The sequence below is a fragment of the Rhinolophus sinicus genome, linkage group LG01, assembly GCF_036562045.2.
Source record: "Rhinolophus sinicus isolate RSC01 linkage group LG01, ASM3656204v1, whole genome shotgun sequence".
NCBI classification, from domain to species: Eukaryota; Metazoa; Chordata; class Mammalia; order Chiroptera; family Rhinolophidae; genus Rhinolophus; species Rhinolophus sinicus.
In genome coordinates this window covers 55,232,649-55,257,528 of record NC_133751.1, presented here as the reverse complement: position 1 = coordinate 55,257,528, position 24,880 = coordinate 55,232,649, and the positions used below count along the sequence as shown (strand labels likewise).

Here is a 24,880-nt window from a genome sequence, read left to right as displayed (position 1 = left end):
TCCAGACTGAGACTATAGCTGCCTGAACTGCAGTGGCCAATAGGATTTGTTTCCCAAATGACTGATCCTCATTGGTAATGTGGGATTACGTTAAACACTGAGAAAATAGTGATCTGGTTTCATTCTCTCCAATGAGATGCTAAAAACCTTAGGTAAGTCACTTTCTTCCTAAAGAGGACAGAAAAATAACTATTGCTTCTGATTACTTTTAAAAAAGTGTTGGCAATGATGAAAATAACACAATGGCAGAAACAACACTTATATTTACTTTTCTTTATTTTTCAGCAACTACAACTCTTTGGGAATTACCAGTATCTCGTGCAAGATATAGCCATTACCTTGACGGTCTGTTTAACAAGTAAGCTCTTTAGCAAAATAAATTGTATTATCTGTATTTATCTATGACATTCTAGAAATGCTTATGCACATAAGAGTTTCTGAGAAAGATGCACCTTAACTACTAAAGCCTTATTACCTATGAATTTTTTGAAAATGGTGTTGGGAGTAAATTGATGCGTGAGGTCCTCAGACTTGGCATTAAAATATCCTGAGAGCAAATAGGTTTTAACTTCATAAAATTGTCAATATATTCTGAGTTCTTTGTAGGTTTGTGCCTTGTACATAGAAAAATGTACAAGAAATCTTGAAAGGAAAATCTTTAAAACCCAAAGGTCACTTTCCATTATTCAGCTATACTTCATGTTGACATGAAACCAGATTTTTGCTAAGTCTTTGATATATGAGAACAGATGCTAGCGTTTTATTCCAGTGGAATTCTTTCAAAAGCAAGGTGTGGCTTACAGCAACGAGATTGCTCATTTCCTTCCTTGCAGACGACACTGACAAAGTATTTCCTAGCAAGGAACTCAGGGCTTGATGCTAACTCATAATAAGTGAGAAAGGTGACTGCCTCAACAGAGAGTAATGACTATGTCACTTTTTTTCTTTATTCAACAATGAAAGTGTTTTGAAAAATCACAGGTAAAACATCAGGCAATGCAGGATATTAATAACTGTGAGAATTTCATGTAGCATCTTAAAACATGAAACTGATATTGAAGTCATTTATTATATCACCCCAATGACAAAATTTAGCAGTGTTAGAGATGTAAGTAATATCAATTTTGATTCTTAGGGTTGAAATTTCTATTCACAGACTATTAAAATATTTTTCTACATGTTATTAGTATTCACATGACTGGATAATTTTGAATCAATGATATTGCTTCTGAAATGCTGGATATCTTAAGTAATTTGCATTTTTTTACTTGGGAACATGGCTAATAATGCTAAAAAGAAAATAAAAAAAGAACACCAGGAAGCTCCAAGAGCTAATCTAGCAGTCAGTAGCATGGAGGCGAAGGCCATGGATATCCTCCATCACTCTGTTTCGCTGCGACTTTTGGCAAATTATTATGAAATGAATAATTTTCTCACATGAATTGTCCTCATAGGGTTGTGAGGATCAGGTAAAATAATGCATATAAAATGTACAGCACAGTACATCACACACTATAAGCACTCGTTGCAAAATGAATGATATCACGCTGCATCTATCCTCTTTTTCTTCTTTCGTGATGGCTGGCTAACTCAGTGAGCCCTTGCCAAGAATTAGACTGTGTTACAAGTAGATTGTTTGAGTAGAAATCCAAAAACATGGGCGGTAGTCCTAGCTTTGCCTCAGAATTGCTAGATGAACTTGAGTGAGTTATTTTGAGGTTTTACACACTTAATACCATGTTACTGGTTGTGAACTTGACTCCTATGGCAGTGGGTATACTTTGCTCTTTCCCGTGGCCATACCTTGTTGATCTTCATGCCAGTTGGTCATCCTGTTAAACTTAACCTCTCTTCTCTGAGTAGGTTCAGTGGGAGACTTGGAATGACTCAAGGCAGGATCATTGCTACCAGTGGGAGGAAAAGGTCTCAAAAGGGTAATAGATCAAAAGCATAATATTCAATCAGAATGGCAGCAATTTCTCCAATATTATCCCACAAAGATGCAGCTGGTTCGGTAAATGGGCTGGACTCAGGGTAGACTGATGGAGTTGAGAAATGGAGTCAGGAAACGGTTATTTTTCTTTGGTTTTTACCCTCTGCCTTCAGACGCTATTGCTTTGTCATCCCTACAAACTCAGTCATCCCACAGTCAGATCATTTCCTGGTGAATTCTAGGCATTAAAATGATCTCATCTTCAGATAGGACAAGTCCAAGTATTATAAATGAACATTTTGTGTTTTCATTCAGTTCAAAGCTTTGCTTCCCCTACATCGAGCCTGACCTATAGCTTGGAGCAAGCAGTAGGCGAGAAGGTCATGGTTTCTACTTTCCTTGCAATGGTCTCTGCTTACCTACACACTCACCCTCATTCAGGGAATATGACAGTACCAAGAGCAAAGCACTTTTTACTTAACTGGAGGGATTGTAGTTCTCTCTGTCAAGTGCCCTCTCGCACAGCAGGCATCTTAAATTAAGGCAATTTGCATGGGGCTCTTTGGTGAATTCTTGGATTCCTCAGAGAATTCCTGTGGATTGGTCTGGACTAGACTTCTCTCTGACATGGTGATGCTCTTTCCCTCCGACTCTTAGGATTCCTTTCAGCAACTGCCTTCTAGTGGCATATACCATAAAGCCTTTTTCTACTATTGGGCCCTGTAGTCCCAGCAGACTGCCCCACTGGGTAGGTTCCTCCCAATAGAGCTCTAGCCTGGCTAATTCCCAGGCTTCTACTTGACCTACCAAGCAGTAGATGTATATAGCTTGTTCTCACTGCTGCCTCTCTTTCCCTCTGATATTGCAACAGGGGGATGAGCAAGATAATCTCTATTCTCAAAACCGGTTAAGGTCTCTTCTAGAGTAGTTTTTATGACCTCTCCTTATTTGGGTTGGGGTGATGCAAAAAAGAGAACCACAGTTCTTGCTGCTCCTAAAAATTCTCTTGGTATTCGCTATAGTTTTCACTTATATAGTCTGTATACAGGTAATTGGGGGGGGGGCGAAGAAAGGGGGGCATGCTTACAGTTGAAGGATCAATGGATCCCTCTTAGTAAGTACTACGGAGATATAACCATCATCTCTCTTTACATTAGATTGGCACTTACCATTCACTGTCCTCAACATAAGGCTCAGCAAAATTCTCCAGACAAAAGGAAAAGCCTCACTGACCATCCTCTTAGAAGGGTTCATTTCCTACTATGTGCTAGGCACATAGGTGTCTGGAACATGAAAAGGCTGAACACTGAAGTTCAGAGTTTACTGGGGGATTCACATAACGAACGAATGAAATGCAAATCTAAAGTAGTGAGTGCCAGGAAAAACAAATACTTTGGGAGTTCAGAGAAAAGAGAGATTGCTCTGACAATCTGCAGTTAGGAAGGAGATAACAATGGACAAAAGAGAGAGCTCCTAAGGATGGCTTCATGGGAAAGGTAGCATTTGCACCAAAATAGGAAGGATGTATAGATTTCAAATATCTTTTACTAAAAGAAGGGCAGTTCAAGTAGAAGGAAACAACATAAGCAAGAGAGAGCTGATAAATACGAGCATGAGTTTTTCAATTTGACCACACTGTACGATATGTGAAGAGAAATGGCAAGAGATGAAATTTAAAAGGTGAGTTGGATCAGATCACAGAATCTTGACGACCAGGTGAAGAACTGTGGACATTCCTGTGCAGAGGTTAAGAGTCATTGGCGGTTGAATGATCAATGTACAATCATTTTCACCACGGCTCCAATGTTTCCAAGTTCCTAGGTTATGGCTTTGACATTAAGCTTGACTGAGTATGGGACAAAGACGATACCATCACATAGTTTATTTAGTTATTTACTTGCTTTGTTCCTACGAGATTAAAGGCACCTAATAAGATGAGATATAATGTATTAAAGGGAAAATCGAGGAGAAAAGTGAGGTGAAGTCAGGGAAGTCCATTAAGAAAATGCATGTCTTGAAATCTATTTTGACCCTAATAGGTCTAGGAGCCATCCTGAAAGGAATTTGTTCTCACTATGTCTCTGTTCTCTTCAACAAGACCCATTCAAATTAGATCAAGAAAATAGAGGAAGGGGAATGTTTAAGAATATAATTCTCAAGAGAAAAAACAACAACAACAACTGAGAATAGAAACTCAGAAGTACTTGGGTTTGAGGAGGGCTAGAACACTAAAGGGTGAAAAATAGAGGCTGGTTTTTTTTTTATATTTTACTTCCAAGATACTATTTTGTCTCTTCTTCCTTTTTCCTTACTGTTTTCATCAAACTTCTACTCATTCACCTTACAAATGACCCTAAAAAGTGACTCTACTGAATCTTCTTAACTTTTCTGCTTGTCTTCCCACAGCTAATTTAGCTCAGCCTCTCAGTATCTTACCTGCAAATCTTTTGGAGAGAAAATGTATTGATGTAACTTGGGTAGATGCCCACCTTTAAGCCAATCATTTCTGTGAATGAAGGTGGGGTCATGTAATTCAGCTCCATTCAGGCCAACCATGTCAGAATATGGGAGGAGGCAATGTCCAGACAAGGAGTTGGTAGGAGGCAATTAATACATTATATAAGTATATCTCTTACGTAAATTCCACCAGGGTCTCAATTAGTCCTAACATTTTCTGGGTCTTGGTCCTCTTGGAGAATCTGATGGAAGATATATATCTTTTTACCTTAAGAATCTCATGATGCACACTCAGAATTTTGCATGTAGTTTAGGTGAGTTCATGAGCTTCCTGAAATTTGACTTACATGAGTTGAAATGTTCATAATGTAAAGTAAGCCAACTATTTAGGGGAAGCACACCTACATTATATCCAAAGATGTTGCTCAATTAAAATAGTACTTTGAAAACAAGTTTGGAAACTGCTAAGTCCTCTCATACCACAGGCTCTGTGCTAGGTTCAGTACGGGACAGAAGGGGAATGAGACAGTTTGTCTCCCGCAGGGAGCTCACAGTCTGCAGAGTGCAAACAACTAGATTTGAGGCAAGACACCCTCACTCCAGTGGCAACATGAGTAATGTGCTGTGGGAACTCAGAGGAGGTAATGATTAACTCTGAATAAAATATAACATTTCACAAGTTTCCATTTCTCTGCATGCAGTCTGATAGCATATATCATTATCATCATCATTGTCAAGAAACCTGGACAATTCAGAAAAGTTTTTCTGGCTGCTGAGAAACAACACTGCTATCCAGGCTTGTATTTCAGGGCTCCTCATTTTATCATTTTTAATGAATGAGAGATGTATCCCATTGCAGTATGCTATAGAGCATAGAACATAGGGCTTTACAATCAGACAGACTTGAGTTTACATCACCACCTTGTCACTCATTCACTGTGGGTCTTTAAACAAGGGACTCTACTTCTCGACCTCAGTTTCTTCATCAGTAAAACAGGAGATAAAATACTGATTTTGCATTGCTTTTTGAGGAAATAAAGAGAACATTTATAAAACACGAACATGACCTCTGGAACCTAGTAGGGGCCCTAAAATGGTAGTCATTATCTTTTATTTTTGTCTATAGTCAGGTATAGAGATTCCTCAGAAAGTATTAGGAATTTCTAAAGTAGATAAAAGTTAATATATTCTTTATGTAAGGACTATGTATCAATCAGCTATTGCCATAATAATGCTGCATAACAAACTACCTCCAAGACTCAGTGGCTTGCAATACCCGTTCATGGGTCTATAGTTTGTCATTCAGCTGATGTAGTTGTCGTAGCTGAGCCACTCTGCTTTAAGATATACATAAGTTTGTCTTGGGGTCCAAGCTATGGGTTAATTCAGGTCTGCTCAACATTTTTCATTCTGGGACCCGGCTGAATGAACAGACCTGAGCATCTTCTCATTGCAGATCATAGACAGCAGAGTAGAGAGCAAGCCCAGTGCTGCAAGCAGGCCTTAAACCTCTCCTAACTTCTCTTTGGCCAGAGAAAATCACATAGTGAAACCAAAATAAAGTGATGGTCAAGTCCACTCTGCCAACTTCAATCTACCACAGTCCTTGTATGAAAGAAAAGCCAGAAATTCAATGAGTATCTGAGAAAAAGAAGACCAGAATGGATGAAGCCAGATGCACAAATGCATTTATACCTCTTTCCACTACCCACAACCTCTTTACAAATGCTATGGACACTTTCTACCTTGGACACTAGAGCACACAGAAAACTCCAAACACTACAGCTTCTGCCTCTGTCTCCTTGCACACCAAACACAGCTTCCTTGCACCCCTCTACAACACCAGCTACAGCCCACACTATGTACCCCTTCTTGTGCACTCCTCTAGATCTTCTCACACCAACTACCTGGAGTTGGGCCCACCTGGAATTCATCGGATGAGGCCACAGCCTCCATTAGACTGCCCTCACTTCAGACACCAGCTGTGAGTTTGGGGGCCCCATGCTACCTGCATTTCTGAATAGCTGTCTACAAATTTGGGGGTTGTAATTACTCCCTCAGATTCCATAATTCATATCAAAAACTCACAGAATGTAGGAAAGTGCTATACATATGATTGCAGTTTTATTATAACAAAAGGATACAAATCAGAAATAGCCAAAGGGAGAGACACACAGGACTAGCTCTGGGAAGACCTCAAACATGACACTCCTGTTGTCTCTCCCTGGGGAGTCAATTTACCTCACCCTTCTGGCACACTAATGTGTGACAACATGCAGAGTTTTGCCAAACAGGGAAGCTTACCTGAGCTTTGATGTCTGGAGTTTTTATTGGGGTCCCATTACATAGGCATAATTGATTGAATTGGTGGCCGTAGGTTGAACTCAATCTCCAGCTCCCTTTCTCTCACTGAAGGTCAGGCTGATATCATGTGGCTCAAAGCCCCAACCCTCTAATCAGACCAATTCTCTAATGGTTGGTCTTCTTGGCATGACCAGCCCCATCCTGAGTTATTGCCTTAGCACACTCTCTTCAGGCCCATCTTGAGTCTTGTTAGCATAAAGTATCAGGGCCCACCATGAATAACAAAGACACTTCTATTAATGCAGAAAATACCAAGGATTTAGAGGATACATCTCAGGAAGGCCAAATTCTTAATTCCAAGTGTTTAGAGATAACCTCCCAAGAACCTGGGACAAAGGCCAGATAAATCTTTTATTACACAACCCATCTGTGTCTTCCATTGGGCTTTAAGCTCTTTGAGGGAAGATGAGATGTCCTTTTCTTCTCTGCATACCCCACAGCCTCTAGCCCAGCACCCTCCTGGGAAAATATTGCTTATATTGGTAAAAGTAAAGCTTTAGTCATAGAGCTTTAGAATAACTGATTTGGATGAGTCTTTGGAGACCAATTAGACATTCTAATGCATTCACTTCATATGTGAGAAAATGAAGGACCAGAGAGTTTATGTGATTGCCCCAAAATATACACTGAGCAAACCGAAGGTCTACTTTAGAGTTTTATTATTGCAAACTGGGCACACACTCCCCACTGACCTGCCTCTACATTCATGAACACAAACCTAAGCATACATACCCTACTTTCTTCCTTACCTCAAAGAAACCAGTGACAAGCTATAAAAAGGGAAGAGATGACAGACATAGAGGGAAGAACTGAAACATGACCATAATATAAACTTTTATGTGTGATTTATCTAATTTCAGACCTTTGCATGCTACTTTCCTGCTCTACCCTAAAAAGTACATCCCATTTTCATCAGCTTGTTGGAATGTATGGCTTCTAAAAAGGATAAAGTGTTTTTTTTCTTCTGTAGTTGTTCTGTTTAATCTCTGCCCACTGCCAACTTCTTACATTAAAAAAATAATAATAGGATCAAAAATGCTATAATATATTTTAGCACTCTCATCTGGAAGCAAGAATTTTTTAATGAGTTCTTTTTCCTAAGCAGTGTAATGTGCTCTAGTAGTTCTCCATTTACACACTTATCCAGGAGGGAACAGAATACACCTCTAGTATCTATCCTGGTACACAGACGTGCTCAGAGAATGATGGCCGAATGAATAACAGAGTGAGTGCTTTTCAAAAAAAAAATTTTCCAGCACATGAAGATTAGTCTAGCTGGATGTCTCCTCACCCTCCTCATCTTAACTCTCCACTTTCCCATCATCACTGAGAGATAATAGTAATGCTTATCCATGTGGAAGTCCATCTTCTTCTCTTACATTCCATTCCTGGTCAGTCTGGTTGTAGGAGAAATATTTGCACTATGCGGTACAGTTAAAGTATTAATTACAGAACTTGTGAACCCATTACTTTTTATTTCTAAGGTGAAACCAAATTGTGGAAGAGGCAAAGGCTGATAGTATTGGATATGCAAATAGGCAATATGCTTATCTGGATGTAAATTCTCAAATTGTGTGTGCTGAATCTGAACCCTCACGGAAGACTCAAGATAATATGCATCTCAATCTTTTATTCTCAACAATGAAACTGTAACAGAAAAAAATGCATTTGTCTTTCAGTGAGTTCAACTCATGCATACCCCAAACTGGCTCCATACCGACCGGCAGGACAGCTCTTGTCTCCTCCTTTACTGCTCTCAGTCTTTTTGAATATTTGTTTCACCTGTATTGTACAGATCTGTGCATTTCTCTATGTGAAACAGCAACCCTGGTATTGTGAGGTCTACAAATACAGGTAATGTTCAATTTCTTAGTTTTCCTTTCTGAAGGCAATACAATGAATAACCAATGACATTGTACAACTGGTTTGAACATAAACCCTAAATTTTTAATTAACAAAAGTGTGTGTCTCCACACTGCAAAAAATCAATGATGAGATGGAACACAAAACAGAGTTCATGGGTAGAGTCCTGGGGTGAGCCATGTGGAATGGGTGGGAAAAGATCTTCATGTTGGTTGTTGATGTACAGATCTACCAACTAGTGGACTGAATGACTGTATTAATTCCCTGGTGGCTTGGATATGTTATAGACCAGGGGTCAGCATAGTAAACAGTGTGGGCTCTTGGGCTAGATGGTCTCTATGCAACTACTCAACTCTGTTGTTGTAGTGGAAAAGCAGCCATGGACATCACATAAACAAATGTGACTGTGTTCCATAAAACTTCATTTACAAAACCAGTTGGTAAGTTGGATTTGGTCTATGGGCGGTAAGTCAACTGGCCCCTGATATACAAGATATTTGCTCAAATTAGTTGGATTTTTCAAATACATCTTAAAATTCAAATGTTAGTTGATGGTATCATTGTTCTGGTTGAATTGAACACTAGACTCAGGGAAAGTCCCTTCACCTCCACAGGCTTTAATTTCTTTAACGATTAGTTAAGGGTAAGATGAGGTGAACTATTCTATAGATATTTAAACTTTATTTTTTTCTCACAAAGCCTGCTGACCTCCAAGAGGAAAGGCAGGAAAAGAGCTGCTCTCTTTGAAGATGGGCTTGTATAAACTCCCCTTAACTCCACTGTGATCTTGAAGGTATCAGAGCCCCAGGAATCAGGGAAAGATAGGTTAAAAGCTACCAAATGATGTTTAAGATTGTCATTTAGACCCCAGATTCAGAAATTCAAGTATTACTTTGAATGTAGGATTCAGTTTTTGTTTCAAAACAAGACTTACCCCAAATTGGAGTGCATATATTCAGAGAAGCAACGGTCTGATTGAATCAAGGAGACAACATGGTGTAGCCAAAAGGGTGATGGACTACACTCTCAGTAAGTAGCTGTACCACACTAGCCCTCAACTTGCTTATCTCCAGTGTAAGTATATTGGATTAGATACGTTTTGGTATTAAATTCTATGCTTCATGCCTTCTAGTCTATTTGTCCCCTTTGTGCAAGAATGCTTTGCGACTACTGATTCTTTCATTAATGTATTCAACAAACATTAACTGAACATCTCTTAAATGTGCATTTCAGGACCCTAGGAAGCCAAAGATGATAAGACTTAAGTCTTGTATTTGAGGTCACAATTAGAAAATGAATTTTATCTATAAACATTTATAATAGTAAAAAGTTACAAGCTCAACAAGAATGCAGTTGGAAACTAATTTGTGGGTTTGATTATTGAAAAAACAAAAAGAACATTGCAAATAGAGCAATCAGAACTGGGAAAGACCACATCTTAAAAGATATTTTTTTCTGCGCAAATATTATGTGGTATCACTGTGTTGGGTGCTAAGGATGTGTTGTAAATTTGAGTAAAACAATAGCAAAATAAAACCGAAAGAAAAATTCCATGTTTAAGAAACTTTCATCCCAGTTATGGGAAAAAAAATATATATGATGAATAAATGGAAAACAATTAGCTAAATTCACACCAGAGGGAAGAATGGGGACACTAGTTATGTTTCCAGCAAAAATAAAGATGTTTCAGATAGAGTGATATTAGAGGGAATAGCACATCTGAGCCCGGAGGTATGCAAATGGTGGTATGTGGGGAGCAAGGAACATTGCTGTATGTTTGGAGTATAAGGAACATGGGAGAACTTGCAAAAAATAAGGCTGGAAAGGTGCACTGAGACCAGAATGTGAAGGTCTTCTGGAACTGCCTGAGACGTTTGTACTTAATTTATTAGCAAAATAAAGCCATAGACACTCAGAAGCAGGACAGTGTCATGTTCAGAGCCTCAGGAAGAGCCTTTGGTTGTGTGAGGAGAGTGGATTAGATTGGGCAGATTCAAACTCAACACCCAAGTTCCCAAGTTACGAGGCTCACGTTAGTCCACAGAAGAGAAACCAAGACACACACACACACACACACACACACACACACACACACACACACACACGGTTCATTTATTCTGAATTGAAAGGAATACCGTAGAAAGTTGTCATTCAAGCCCTTCAAGACAGATCACTCATCCTAAATGGAATGCTGGACAAAGAACAATATTGGCTCTCTCTGAATTGTATTTCTACTTTGCCTTTGCCAAGAGGTGAACGAAATATGTCTTGGTAGTTACCGGCTGCAACAGTTTGAAAGCTGACGTCCCATGGTAGTGATTAACTATTTTTTTTTTCCTACCAGCTGGATAAAAATAGAGTAAAAAGTCCCATAAATGCTGGTGATTCTCTTGTAGTGAGTGCTTTCTGGACAACCAAAGTAATTTCTCAACAAATGTGAGTTTGGAAAGAAATTGGACTGGAAATGCAACTCTGATCCCTGCTTCAATTTTAAGTTTTGAGAGCACCACGCTGTGGCCCATCACTACCATCAACTGTATCACAGTAGCATTTGTCTTTTCCAAGGGAAAGCCATTTCGAAAACCCATCTACACAAACTGTAAGTATGTGAAGTTTAATTTTTTAAAATATTTTTCCATTCTCTCGCCCTCCCCAGAGTCGCAGCTCACTGTTGAAGTGATTGACTGAGAAGGAAACAATTGCATTGCTCTAAAATTTAGTACCGAATGGTGATTTTCACAGGTGGTTGAGCCCATGGGCAGAAATCTGCTCATTTGCAGATAAGCACATGCTCTATTAAATGGTCACATGAGTCCTGTCCTATTGTGAGTCATCGAGAATTTTAAGTGTGTGTGTGTGTGTGTGTGTGTGTGTGTGTCAAGATATTTTGCAAAAGTCTTTCCAATCAATTGAAATACAACTTGACCTCTTAGTAGCTTTATAACATTGAGCAAATTATTTTAATGTTTCCGTGTATCTCTTTGATCACCTGTGAGGATGAACATATATTCATGTAATTAGCCATTTCTTCTTCCCTGAATCATCTATTACATTTTTTATCCATTTTTTTTCTATTGGATTGCTGTTATATTTCTTATTTATTTGTATAAGCTGTTTATTCCTTTGTGATTCTTTTCTATTGCATTTATGCACAATTTTATCCCATTACAAAATCAGATTATTATTTATCTAGTTTTTAAAATTTCCTTTAATGCTTTTTAAATCTAATGTTAATTTTGGGATATAGTTTGAGGTAGAGAGCAAACTAGTTTATATAACTAGTTGCTAGTTTTCCCAGTAGATTTTATTATTTAATATTCCTTTTGGCAACTTATTCTTCAACTGAATGTAATGTCACCATTATCATACCTATATTCATGTTTATTTATGGTTTTCTCACATACATAATTTATATTATGTGAATTCTATGTTACATTTATAAATGTCATATACTTATGTATTAATTTGTATATAATTAATATTTTCTAGACTATCTTTTCTGTTTCATTGATATGCCAACCTACTCTTGATTATAATTTCTAAGCTTTAAAAATTATAAGTTTTAATAAGTATTAAGATTGGTATATCCTCATTATTCTTCATTTTTCAAAAATTTCTTGCTTTTCTTTCTTGTTTATTCTTCCAGATAAACTCTTGAATAAATTATCAGACTTTAAAAATCCCATTTGGGAAAAGTTTGTTTATACATTTCAGTCTTCACATTTAAGAATATGTTATGTCTCTCCATTTATTCAGGCTTCTTTTTATGTGTCTTAGTAAATATTTGTCATTTTCTCCATCATAGATCCTGCACATTTATTTAAGAAAGTAACCGTATATTTTTGCATATTTGTTTATATTGTGAATGACCTTTTTCCATTGTGTTTTATAACTGATATCACTAATACATCTGAAAGGTATAGTGTTGTATTATATTTATTTTCTCTCCAAAATTCAGCCCTTTCTGAATTTTGCTATTAATCTTTGAGACTTGAGTGTTCTAGAAAGATAAATATTATCCCAGAGTGCAGACATAGGCACTGCTGTATTTCAGTCTTCGTCAACTTGGCTAACATCATTCTTTCACCCTGACCTGGTTATTCCCTGAGACTTCACCCCACCCAACTTTCAGGCTCACCCAAACTGCTTCCAGTGGCTTTTCCATACACACAGTCTGCCTTGGCTCATGCTGAAAATATCCTACAATCTCTCAAAAGTTCACAAAACCAAACAAGAAGCATCCGGATTCAGTGTGTCCCATACCTCTTGCAGAGCAGCCCCAAACCCAGTACTAGCAGCAGCCCATCTCAATTCAGCCTTGGTCCCTCTAGGTATCTTTAAGCCCAGCACAAGTGGCGGCCATCTGTGGATTGCTTTGTGGCCCTGGGCCACCTGGCTGCAGCTGAACTTGGCCTGCAACATGTTCAGTCCCAGAAGGCCCGTGCTTCAGTCCATGAAGCATGTCTGGTGTCCAGCTTCAGACTGAGCCAGAGTATCATCTGGCCACCTCTGTGGACAACATATCCAAAGGGCAGACTGGGCAGGAACCAGAGCCCTGCTAAAGCCAATCCTGGTCTGTAGGGTCAGCCCCTGCACATCAGCTCCTCAACTGTAGTCATGACCATTCCTCACAACCAATCAATCTGAGGATCCGTGACTCCCACTGACACACAAACAGCAACCAAGTCTCAACTACAACAGGAGGGCACACACAACCCACCCAAGGAACACACCTGAAGCACCCAGCTCAGGTGATCAGGGAGACTGCACCACTGGGCCCCACAGGACACCTACTACATAGGCCACTCTACTAAGACCAGGAGACATAGCAACCCTATTCAATACATAAAAACAAACTCAGGGAGGCAGCCAAAATGGAGACACAAAGAAACGTGTGCCAAATAAAAGAACAGAACAAAGCTCCAGAAAAATAACTGAACAAAATGGAGACAAGCAATGTACCAGGTGCAGAGTTCAAAACACTGGTATACGGATGCTCAGTGATCTCAAGGAGAACTTCAACAAAGAGAGAGAAAACATAAAATTGGAGATGAAAACATAAAAAAGAACCAGTCAGAAATAAAATTTACAATAACTGAAATGAAGCATACATTAGAGGGAATCAAGAGTAGATTAAATGAAGCAGAGGATCCAATCAGCAATGTAGAATATAAGGTCGCAGAAAACACCCAATCAGAACAGAAAAAAGAAAAAAGAATCCAAAAATTGAAGATAGTTTAAGAGGCCTCTAAGAAAACATCAAATATACCAATATTTCCATTATAGGGGTACCAGAAGGAGAAGAGGGCGAACAAAGAATTGCAAACCTATTTGAAAAAATAATGATGGAAAACTTCCCTAACCTAGTGAAGGAAATAGACATATAAGCTCAGAAAGCATAGAGAGTCCCAAACAATGAACCCAAAGAGGCCCACACCAAGACACAACATAATTAAAATGTCAAAGGTTAAAATAAAAGAATCTTAGAAGCAGCAAGAGAAAAGCAGTTAGTTACTTACAAAGGAGCTTCCATAAGACTGTCAGTTGATTTATCAACAGAAACTTTACAGGATAGAAGGAATTGGGAAAAATATTCAGAGTGATGAAACGCAAGGACCTACAACCAAGATTATTCTACCAAGCAAAACTATCATTTAGAATCAAAGGACAGATAAAAGAGCTTCTCAAAGAAGAAAAAACTAGAAGAGTTCATCACCACCAAATCAGTGTTACAGGAAATGTGAGAGGGACTTCTTGAAGAAAAAGTAGAGAAAAAAGTGGAAAATATGAATAATAAATTGGCAATAACTACATATCTATCAACAATTACTTTAAATGTAAATAGATTAAATGCTCCAATCAAAAGATAGGGTAACTGAATGGATAAGAAAACAAGATCCTTACATATGCTACCTACAAGAGACTCACTTTAGATCGAAGACACACACAGACTGAAAGTGAAGGGATAGAAAAAGATATTTCATGAAAATTGAAACAACAACAATAGCTAGAATAGCAATACTTATACCAGTCAAAATAGATTTTAAAATAAAGACTATAACAAGAGACAGAAGAACCCAATAATCTGACTTCTAGGTATTTATCTGAAGTAATGCACAATGCTACTTTGAAGGGACATGTGCATCCATATATATGTTCATTGTAGCATTGTTTACAATGGCCAAGACATGGAGGCAGCCTGGGTGTCTATAGAAGGAAGAATGGATAAAGACGAGATGGTACATATATACAATGGAATATTGCTCGGCCATGGAAGGGAATGGGGTTCTTGCCATCTGTGGTGGCATGAATGCACCTAGAGGGTATTGTGTTGAATGAAGTATGTCAAACAGAGAAAGACAGATGCAATGTGATCTCACTTACATGTGGAATATAAAGAACAAAACAAACAAACAAACAAAACAGAAACGAACTCATAGATAAAGAGAACATTTTGATGGTTGCCAAATACAAGGGTGGCACATGAATAGGAGAAGGGATTGAGTATTACAAATTGGTTGTTACACAGTAGTCACGGGGATATAGGATATAGTATAAGAAATATAGTCAATAATATTGTAATAACTATAGATGGTGTCAGAGGGTACTAGATTTATCGGGGTGATAGATGGGGGGTGGGGGACATGCTGAAATGGTGAAGGGATTAAGAAGTACAAGTTGGTAGTTACAAAATAGTCATGGGGATGTGAAATAAAGCACAGGGAATATGAGTATAGGTAATAACTATGTATAGTGCCAGGTGGGTACTAAACTAGTCACTTCTTCGTACTAGTTTAGTACTAAACTAGTACTAAACTAATCACTGGTTAAAATATATAAATGTCTAACTACTATCCTGTACACCTGAAATAATATAATATTAAATGTCAACTGTTTTGAAAAATTAAAAAGAGGGGGGAACAATGAAGGAGAATAAGAGGTCCAAGTTTCCAGGTATAAAACAAATAATTCATGGGGATGTAATCTACAGCATGGAGAATATAGTCAATAATATTGTGATAGCATAGTACAGTGTTAGATGGTTGCTAGACTTATCATGGTGATCTCTTCTTTATGTATATACATATTGAATAACAATGGTGTACACCTGAAACTAATGTAATGTTGTATCTTAGCTATATTTTAATAAAAATAATTTAGCTAACATACAATATTACATTAGTTTCAGGTGTACATCATAATTATTCAACAATACCGACCTGGCACTATAGAGTTACCACAGTATTGATTATATTCCCTATGCTAAAGAAGTGATCACTGCAAGTCCAGCAACCATCTGACACTGTACCATGCTATCACAATATTATTGACTATATTTCCTATGCTGTCTATTACATCCCCAAGACTTATTTGTTTTATATCTGAAACTTTGAACCCCTTATTCTTCTTTATCCCCCCTTTTAAATCTTTAAATAAAAGAAACTTATTATTAAGTCATCATATTCTTGAGCAAACCCTACTTATTTGAGGTGGATTATAAATTTTAGTGAATTAAATTTTATAGTCTTTTAATATCTACATTTTATATGGGATTGGTCTGATTTTTTGTGTGTGTCTTGTTTTGTTCGGTTTGGTATTAGACTTGAAATCTTCAAATTTTTCTTTCCTCTGAAAAATATTTTATATATAAAAATGGTCTATTCCTTGACAATTTGCAATAACTCAGTAAAGTCACTTGGTTCCAAATCCTTCTTTTAAAAGAATTATTATTAAAGATTGATTAAGTAATCCTCTTTTTATACTGTTTTCAAAATAACAGTATTTTTTCCCCAGATAATCTTCAATTTATTGAGATTATCAAACCTTCGCATAGGATTTTAGATGGTATTTTCATATAATTTTTAATGCCTTCTACAACTCTTTCACTGTCTTCTCTTCCTAATAATACTTATATGTGTTATTTTTTCATATTTTTCATTTATTTTTACCAAAATTATATTTTTACTAGTTGTCTTTAAAGAACCAGCTGTCTGATTCTGTACGCTTTCTATTTTCTAATGTAAATTTTTTTCCATTCTTTTTCCCTCTTTTATCTTTGAAAAAAAATTTTAATGTTTGGATTCACTTTATAATTTTTGCATTTCCTTTTATTCTTATGAAATTATAAAAGCATTTTAGACACACAATTGTAGTGTGGGTTGCATTCTTTATATTTTCATGTGTCTTTAACTATGACTTAATTTTCTCTTTGACCTACGAGTTTTCAGAATAGTGATTTTTAATATTCAAGTTGAAAGGGATTTTATTTTTATTCTCTTATTACTCTTTTTCTCAATAGCTTACAAGAAAACTTGATTTCCTTTTTGATCCCACAGATTTTTAGAATTTTGTTTTTAATTGGTATATCAGGAGGGATATTTTATTTAAATTGCTTAATAATTTCTTGTTTTATTGTCATAATCAGAGAATCTAGACTATAAAATTTCTGCTTCAGAAAATTTAATACAGTTTTGTATATCATATGGCATAAACTCTGATCTTTAATTTTCTAATTAAGTCATAAATATTAGAAAATCAAGTCTTGTTCCTATTCCTAAATTAGAAAGGGACATTTACTATATTAAACCAGTTTTTAGCAAATATAGTATTCACATTTTCTCTGTTCTCATCTCCCACTTCCCTTTTTTTGTATTGCTCTTTTAAAGATTTTGAGATCAAGCTAAGATTTCCTTTAAGTTTATATTTGCTATAAACTTCTTCCTGAATTTCTTATAATTTTTAAAATTTTAATACAGTATTTGATAATGACCTTGGCTCTTGTCACAACAAATCAAGATTCTGCTTTGTGTTTTAGTTAATCTCTTATAATCCTTTTCTATTGTAAACATATTTTACAATGAGTATATGTTACATTAGCTAGCACTTTAATTTGAATAGTAGCTACGAAGTCCTTTTGTATAAATTGAGTTTATTAGAGCTGGATTAGTTGCATTATAGTGATTTAAAGCTTTTAGGTAAACTCAAACCTGTATGTCAAACATAACTAATAATTTTAAATGAAAAAAGTTTTATAAACAAATATTTTAACCAAAATAATCTTATAATAAATCATATTTTCTCAAGGTTACAAGTCAAAAGTCCTTGAAACTACTATTAAAATATACGAGCAATTTTATTTTCATTTGATAGAAAAGTCTTTACCCTTCTTAACAGCCTTTGACAGAAGATAAACTTGTGATGATGACATATAAAAAAAGCACAGGTTAAATTTTTATGGGAACAGGTGTGAATATTCAATAACCCTTTCTTTATCTGAAAATAATCTGTAATGGCTTGCTCAGGACTTGTCTTCCCAAATCACCTATGTAAACAGAACCCCATTCTTTCAAGCTTCCTCATCAATAGTGACTAACCGAGGAACATTCACTTCAGGTCTTCATGACATTTTCCAATCACAGCTGAATTAAAGAAGAGAGCCTTTAATTTTGTTTCCACACTGCTCATTTATGCACTAGCCTGGCTTGCTTGTCAGATCACTAGTCTGAGGACAGTGTGAGGGGAGAGGCACAGCACTTAGCCCAGTTGCTAATGAGTACCAGGATGGACGTTTGGGGCATCATCTTCCCAGCGTCTGGGTGTCTGGACCTTGGAAACAATGAAGTAAATGAAAAATCCTCATAGCCATTTCCTGTGTTTTTCTTATCTCTGTGATGCTCAGATTGCTTTATTTTCAGAGATGCAACTCCAGCTTTTCTTCTTTCTGCCTCACATCCTTCCCAAGCAAGTTTGGGTAATTCTTCTGGGAGATGCTGCATGTAGTTTTTCCCCTGAAAATAAGACGTAGCTGGACCATCAGCTCTAATTCGTCTTTTGGAGCAAAAATTAATATAAGACCTAGTATTATATTACATTATACTATACTATACTAATCATATTATATTAATTATATTTTATATTATAATATTATATTTTATTATATAAGACTCAGTCTTATATTGAAATAAGGCCAGGTCTTATATTACATTAAAATAAGACCGGGTCTTATATTAATTTTTGCTCCAAAAGACACATTAGAGCTGATGGTCTGGCTAGGTCTTATTTTTGGGGAAACACAGTATATATAAATGAGGCTTGGATGAATAAGAGGGTAGGTATAGGTGCATGAGGGTGAAAACAGAGTTCTGGTGGCTTCAAAACTTAGGGTCTGCTGTAGAGGAGCAGATGACTCTGATTTCTGGTTTGTATTGACCTATATAGAGTTGGGGGCCAGTAGATCATCAACATTGGAATAAATAAGCATAAAAATAACCTAGTTTGTTTATAAATTTCAAGGATTATAAGAATCATTTATATCATGGAACCACTAATTATATGCTATCGTTTAAGCCCGAAGCTGCTGATGCTATCAAACACATTTATAAGGTACCATCCTAAAAGTGCTTAAAAGCTCTGATGGGCACAGGAATGGATGGGGTTGGCAGGCATGAGCAGTGATGCTGGCAGAGTGCATCCTGGGAAGTTTAGCTCCCTAAAGTGAAGGAATTCGGGCAGGCTAGGGAGAGAGAACCCAGCAGATGTGTATGCCAGTCTCTCAAGTACTTTTACAATTCAGAGCCCCAGAGAAGCAGATACAAAGTCACTTTCAAGTGGTTACAGTCTAGTTGATACATAGATGAAAATCATGCAAAGCAGAGTGTGATACACACCATACGAAATAAAATTTTGTAAGGGAGGATTGGGCATCTTTAAAGAGAAAGTGGTATTTGAACTGGGCTTTTAATGAAAAACTGGAACTGGCCAAGACAGGAAGAATATGATCTACACAGGGTATTTTGTGGACAGAGGCACAGAAGCTGGAAAGTGTTGATCCTCTGTGGAAGTAATAGGTTTGTGGTTTAACTCTTTTATGCACATAAGGAAAAGCAATAAGAGATCAGATTAAAAGCTGATTGGAGCCTTGAATGTCAATCGAAAACCCTTGGACTTTATTCTCTAGGCAATGAAGAAGAAAGGGGTGCTGCCATGGGGACTGATTGTTTATCCATGTGTGCACAACTCACTAGACACGTGGTGATAAAGCATCAGGGCCTCTCTGCTGACCACTTACATGGGCTGGTCACTGCAGGATATCCCAGCCTCCCAGGTATCCTCAGCTGAGGCAACTCGTTTACGGAGTTCACCATAATACATTTATTAGCAGCTTTCTACACCCAGCCTTTCAAGGGAAGATTTTAAGATATCACCTTTGTCTTGTAAGCATTAGAACATATTTTAAAACATATGAGTATACAACAAAACATCTGAAGCTATATCCGGTATTTGCCCAACAGAGATAATTGATTCAGCAATGTGTGCCAAATTATGAGAAACATTCCTTTAGCATCTAAAAATAATGTTTCATGTTTCTTCAGATATATTCTCACTTCTGCTGATATCTGCCTTGGGCCTCACAGTTTTCATTCTGTTTTCTGATTTTGAAGCTATATACCGTGGGATGGAGGTAAGCGGCATTCATGCACATCTGGCATGACTCACGTGTACAGTGGAACCGTATTTGCATTGTGGTTTGTGATTCAGTTATTGCCATCATCTCTCTGACCACTGAATATTGTGAGGCTATTCCCATTTACTAGAAGAACAAATAACATATTTGGATTTCACATATGCTAGGCTCTGATTGTTTTCTTATTAGTAGTAGTATCAATGGGGTACATTTATCTTCTTCACATCTGAAATATTATGTTCAAATACCTTATTCTTCTATGTTATACTAATACAACGTTAATTTATTAATGTAATAACTAATTCTGCAAGTTTAATTTTTAAAAGCACATAAGCTAAATTCTTCATAATGTAGTTGTGAGGTGTAAGAAAAAGTAGATTATAAGCCAGCCCTGTTCTGTCTGCCAGACACGGACTGTAGGGAGCTTTATTTCAGTGGGCATGAATTGATCCAGGGTGCAATGGGTTAAAATTACATTTAATAAGAGGTTAGAGAACCCATTCTTGGACCTGGCACTGTGGGAGAAATAAAGAAAGAGGAGAATTGACTCTTGACTTCCCATCTGTAGTTTTGTGATGAAGATGAGTGATACTGGAGTGAAATCACGACATGCCACCTGAGGCTGTCCAGGTGGCCCTCCATGCGTGAAGAAAATATAAAGAGAAGTAGGAAGAACATAGTGGTCTGTGACTGTCATGGGAGGATTCCTGGAGGAGATGCAGCTGGACCTGAATCTGGAAGGATAGGCTAGATTTTGCTAGGTAGGAGGTAGGGATATTCCCAACCAGGAGAACAGCCTAAGCACAGACAGAGGGGGCTGAAAGAATCTCTTTTGCCTTGGAAATGCAAAAGAATTAGGGTGGCAGAGATAAAACACAAAAGCAAGCTTTGTTTCGCAGAACACCTGGGAGCATGGCTCAGACTGAGGCAGCAGGTGTTGGAGCATGAGGAAGGCATGGATGGATGAAGGCAGCCTGTGAAGTCGGGATTTATGCCGAAAGCAACAGGGAGTCACTGAAGCTATCTGAGCAGGTTCTTCAGCAGAGGATTTAAGGTTAATTAGATAATGGCAGGATGGCTGTGTGTGAGAGCAGAGAAGCAGTTATGAAACGAAAACCTAGACCATTCAGTCATATATGAAACACAAAACTTCAAAGTGTGCTTGGCCCATGATTAAAATGTGATCACCACGCTCAGAAGGTAGGAGAAAAGACCATCACCTAAGCAAATAACTCCAAAGCAGTGTGACGAGTGCCTTCCAGGCCAAGGGATGGAGAAGAGACCTCCCAGGTCAGGGCGGTGGCAGGGTTCTCTGCGAGGACCTGACCCACTGCCGTATCTTACAGCCTTCTCCAGATAACCCTTGTACTCAGTATGTTGTATTTCACAACCCCGAGAAAGGCTCTCTCAACTTGAGGTAAAAATCACAAAGTGTTACTTTGAAATAACTTATATCACAATAGGGATGAGAATTAAAGGCGAACATTTAGACGCTGTGGAGAGTCTGTGGTTTTAGTCTGAAGGACAGCTCAGTCCTCTACACAATCATCCATATTCTATCCTTTAGGGTCAGAAAGGAGGCTGTGTGTGACTATTTATTTTTTTATGCTATGGATGCAGCCATGGGGAGTTGTAGCTCTCATACCTATGAAATAAGTGTAGTTGGTGGTCAATATGTATGCTTTAATTTCTAAAAGGAGGTGGGTTGGATGGCTTCTATTTTCATGAAGCCATTGGATTTAGGGCTGGGGAGATTTGCTCAGAAAATGTTCCCTTCGTTTCAGTTAAAACAAACTTGAATGTCTGCCCCCCTTATGTTTACACGTAGGTCAATTTTACCAAAAGAATAAATTCCAAGTAGACTTTGCTTTGAGAGAATTAGAAGTAATAATATAATTAGATGCATAATTTAATCTTATACCCTCTTCCCTCTATTTGAAAAGATAAAAACGAAGAGAGACACACAAGCTCCAAGTGTCCCATCTACAGCCCAGGCCACACTTCCCTAGGTGTCTACCATCAGGCAATGGAGGGAGCACAGGCCAAGAGACAGTCAGTTCTCCTGTGAATTCTGGCTCTGCCATTTGTTTATTGGCTTGGAGTCCTTGGGCCATGTACTGAGCTTCTCATCTGTAAAGTGGTGAAAGTAATGCCTACCCTCCAAGCTCAGGGAGCTGTTACAGATATACAAATTAAATGTGTTTTTTCAAAGTGTAAGGTATGAAAAGTTTAATGGTGGTATTTCTTTTTTATCAGTTCCTCCCAACCATAACATCATGGAGGGTTTCGATTTTGGGGGCATGCCTCACCCAATTCTGTGTGGCCTTCTTTGTAGAGGTAAAGTAATTTCTATATGACTCCTATTATTCTTCCGGGGAGATGAACAAATAAAGGGGCTCATTCTCAACAGGTGCTCATTTTTTTTAGAGCGAACTCTTGTCCCCAATAGTAGTAGTTATTAAGGGTTTGTAAAAACTATACATGTTCTTTTGGGAGGAAATTCCTTGGAGAATGACTGAAAATTCTTTGAAGGCTGCATAGAAATGCTCTAGGTATCTGTAGCATAGAAAGCAACACATCAAATTAACTCTAATTTTGCCTCACTTGAAGGCATGGCATTGTACTTTTCTAGTATTCTCAATAATCTAGTAGAGACTAGACCAGGTGAACTGCCACCTCTAAAATTCAATGAGACCTTTTGGAATGAAGAGCTGTCTTTAGGAGGACTTCCTTAATTAAGAGAGAAGGGAAGCCATTGCTCATTCTAGTCGATTCTTACCCTTGAAAGCCTTCTCCTATAGCATTTCTCTAATACCGAGTGTCACTAAATCACTTTATCTACTCAGTAAAAGGTTCAGTACTATTTTTTTAAGATAGATTTTTAAATAAAAATTAATACATTGTAAGTACCTTAGGAAAACGGATGAACCAAATTAAAGAATATATATATAAATATATAATACATAGAATAGCTATATATACATACGCACATAAATATCTCATTGTATACAATCAGCATAAAATTTCTCATACTCTTTAACTGAGGAATTCCATTTTTGAGACTATATTTAAAACAATTACCCCAAAAGAGAAAAGAACTTACATGTATGAAGGTATTTATCACAGTATTATCTAGAGTGCTAAAATATTAGACTCGACGCAAGTGTTCAAAAGTAGAGATGCTGTTTGTTTAAATATACAGAACTTGGAAGAAATGTTACACTACCATTAAAATGATTATTAAGACTGTAGCTACAGATTGTATGACAGAAAGTCTAGTATAAACAAGAGTGGATTGCAGATTTGACCAATTCTATGATTACAAATGTGTAAAAATTGTGTGCATGTGAACACAGAGAAAGGAGAGCTTCTCAAATGGAAAACAAAATCCATCTGATTGCTAGAGTTCATCTATTCATTCAACATGCCTTTATTTGGCAGCTTCCATGTGACATATGGCAGGTAGCAGTGATTTTTTTCCCCTTGATTTTGAGTACATTATTCAGTATATTACCTAGTTATCATTTCAGTCTGGCAGTAAACTAATTCTAAGTGAATCATCAGCCAGGATTTAACTAGGAAACCTGTGGAAATGAAAGGCTGGAAGCTTTCAGTAGATTTCTGTGAACACAAGTATGCTCTTGCTTCTCAAGGGAACGACCCAGGTGGATATGCTACACTACTTGGGAATTGCAGGGAAAAGTTGCTGCCCAGCAACACACCTCAGAAGAAGGCCTGGGGAGCAGGGTGTGGTGGGGAGTGACCTGACTGCAGGGGAAGTGGATGATGGTTTGTTTTTTTCCACCTGATTTCCCAGGATGCCATCCTTCAAAATCGAGAGCTCTGGCTATTGATCAAAAAAGAATTTGGATTCTACTCTAAAAGTCAATATAAGACCTGGCAAAAAAAGCTGGCAGAAGACCCAACCTGGCCTCCCACTAACAGGACAGATTATTCAGGTGATGGTAAAAGTGGATTCTACATCAACCAAGGCTATGAAAACTCTGAACAGCGTCCAAGAGAAAAACTCGAAAGGGGGCGCCAAGCCACAGAAGAGCATTTTTGGACCATACTATAATCAGAGTTGTGGTTGGACATGCTTGACAGCACCCACTCCCTTTTCTCCCCCCAGAAACTAAAGCACTGTGGAGAGGTGTTGATAATCTACCCTTTTCTGTTCTCTCTCCATCTGAGGACTCAGAGCACATTTCTCAGTGTATTGAGCTTTGCAACAAAGGACCTTAAATATGCTTGTTTTGACTGTATCCTCTACCATTGAGGAAAAAAAAAAAACGTTGCTTGGACTATTGTCTTTCTTCTAATAAACTTTGCTCACATTACATAGCATTATCCTGGTTAAAATGCACAACTTTTCATAGTAGTGAAGTTAATAGTATGAACATCAATAAAAGAAAGGAAAACTGAAGAAGGATTTGAGCTTTGAAAGTTTCAGCAATATATTTTTATTTTCATCTACAGTAAAAAAATAATTTGAAACAAAAAACCTTGTCTCAAATAAAGAGGCCACCAACTGAATGGGAGAAGATTTTTGCAAACAGTGCCTCTGATAAGGGCCTAATATCCAGAATATACAAGGAACTCATGCAACTCAACAAAAAAAACAAACAACCCAATTGAAAAATGGGCAGAGGACTTGAAGAGACATTTCTCCAAAGAGGATATACAAATGGCAAATTGACATATGAAAAAATGCTCAACATCACTAATCATCAGAGAAATGCAAATCAAAACCACAATGAGATATCACCTCACCCCAGTCAGAATGGCTATCATCAACA

At 37.5% G+C, this 24,880-nt stretch overlaps 1 protein-coding gene across 1 annotated transcript in view; it reads left to right on the top strand.

The window, feature by feature from the left end:
- Positions 1-24,585, top strand: part of ATP13A5 (ATPase 13A5) — a 100,361-nt gene extending 75,776 nt beyond the window's left edge. Inside the window, exons 25-30 of the mRNA XM_019723136.2 lie at positions 286-358; positions 8,434-8,608; positions 11,014-11,216; positions 19,990-20,078; positions 22,338-22,418; positions 23,899-24,585. Coding sequence (XP_019578695.2) covers positions 286-358; positions 8,434-8,608; positions 11,014-11,216; positions 19,990-20,078; positions 22,338-22,418; positions 23,899-24,159 — 882 coding nt within the window. The 3' untranslated portion in view covers positions 24,160-24,585. The remainder of the gene's footprint in view (positions 1-285; positions 359-8,433; positions 8,609-11,013; positions 11,217-19,989; positions 20,079-22,337; positions 22,419-23,898) is intronic.
- Positions 24,586-24,880: the final 295 nt, after the last annotated feature.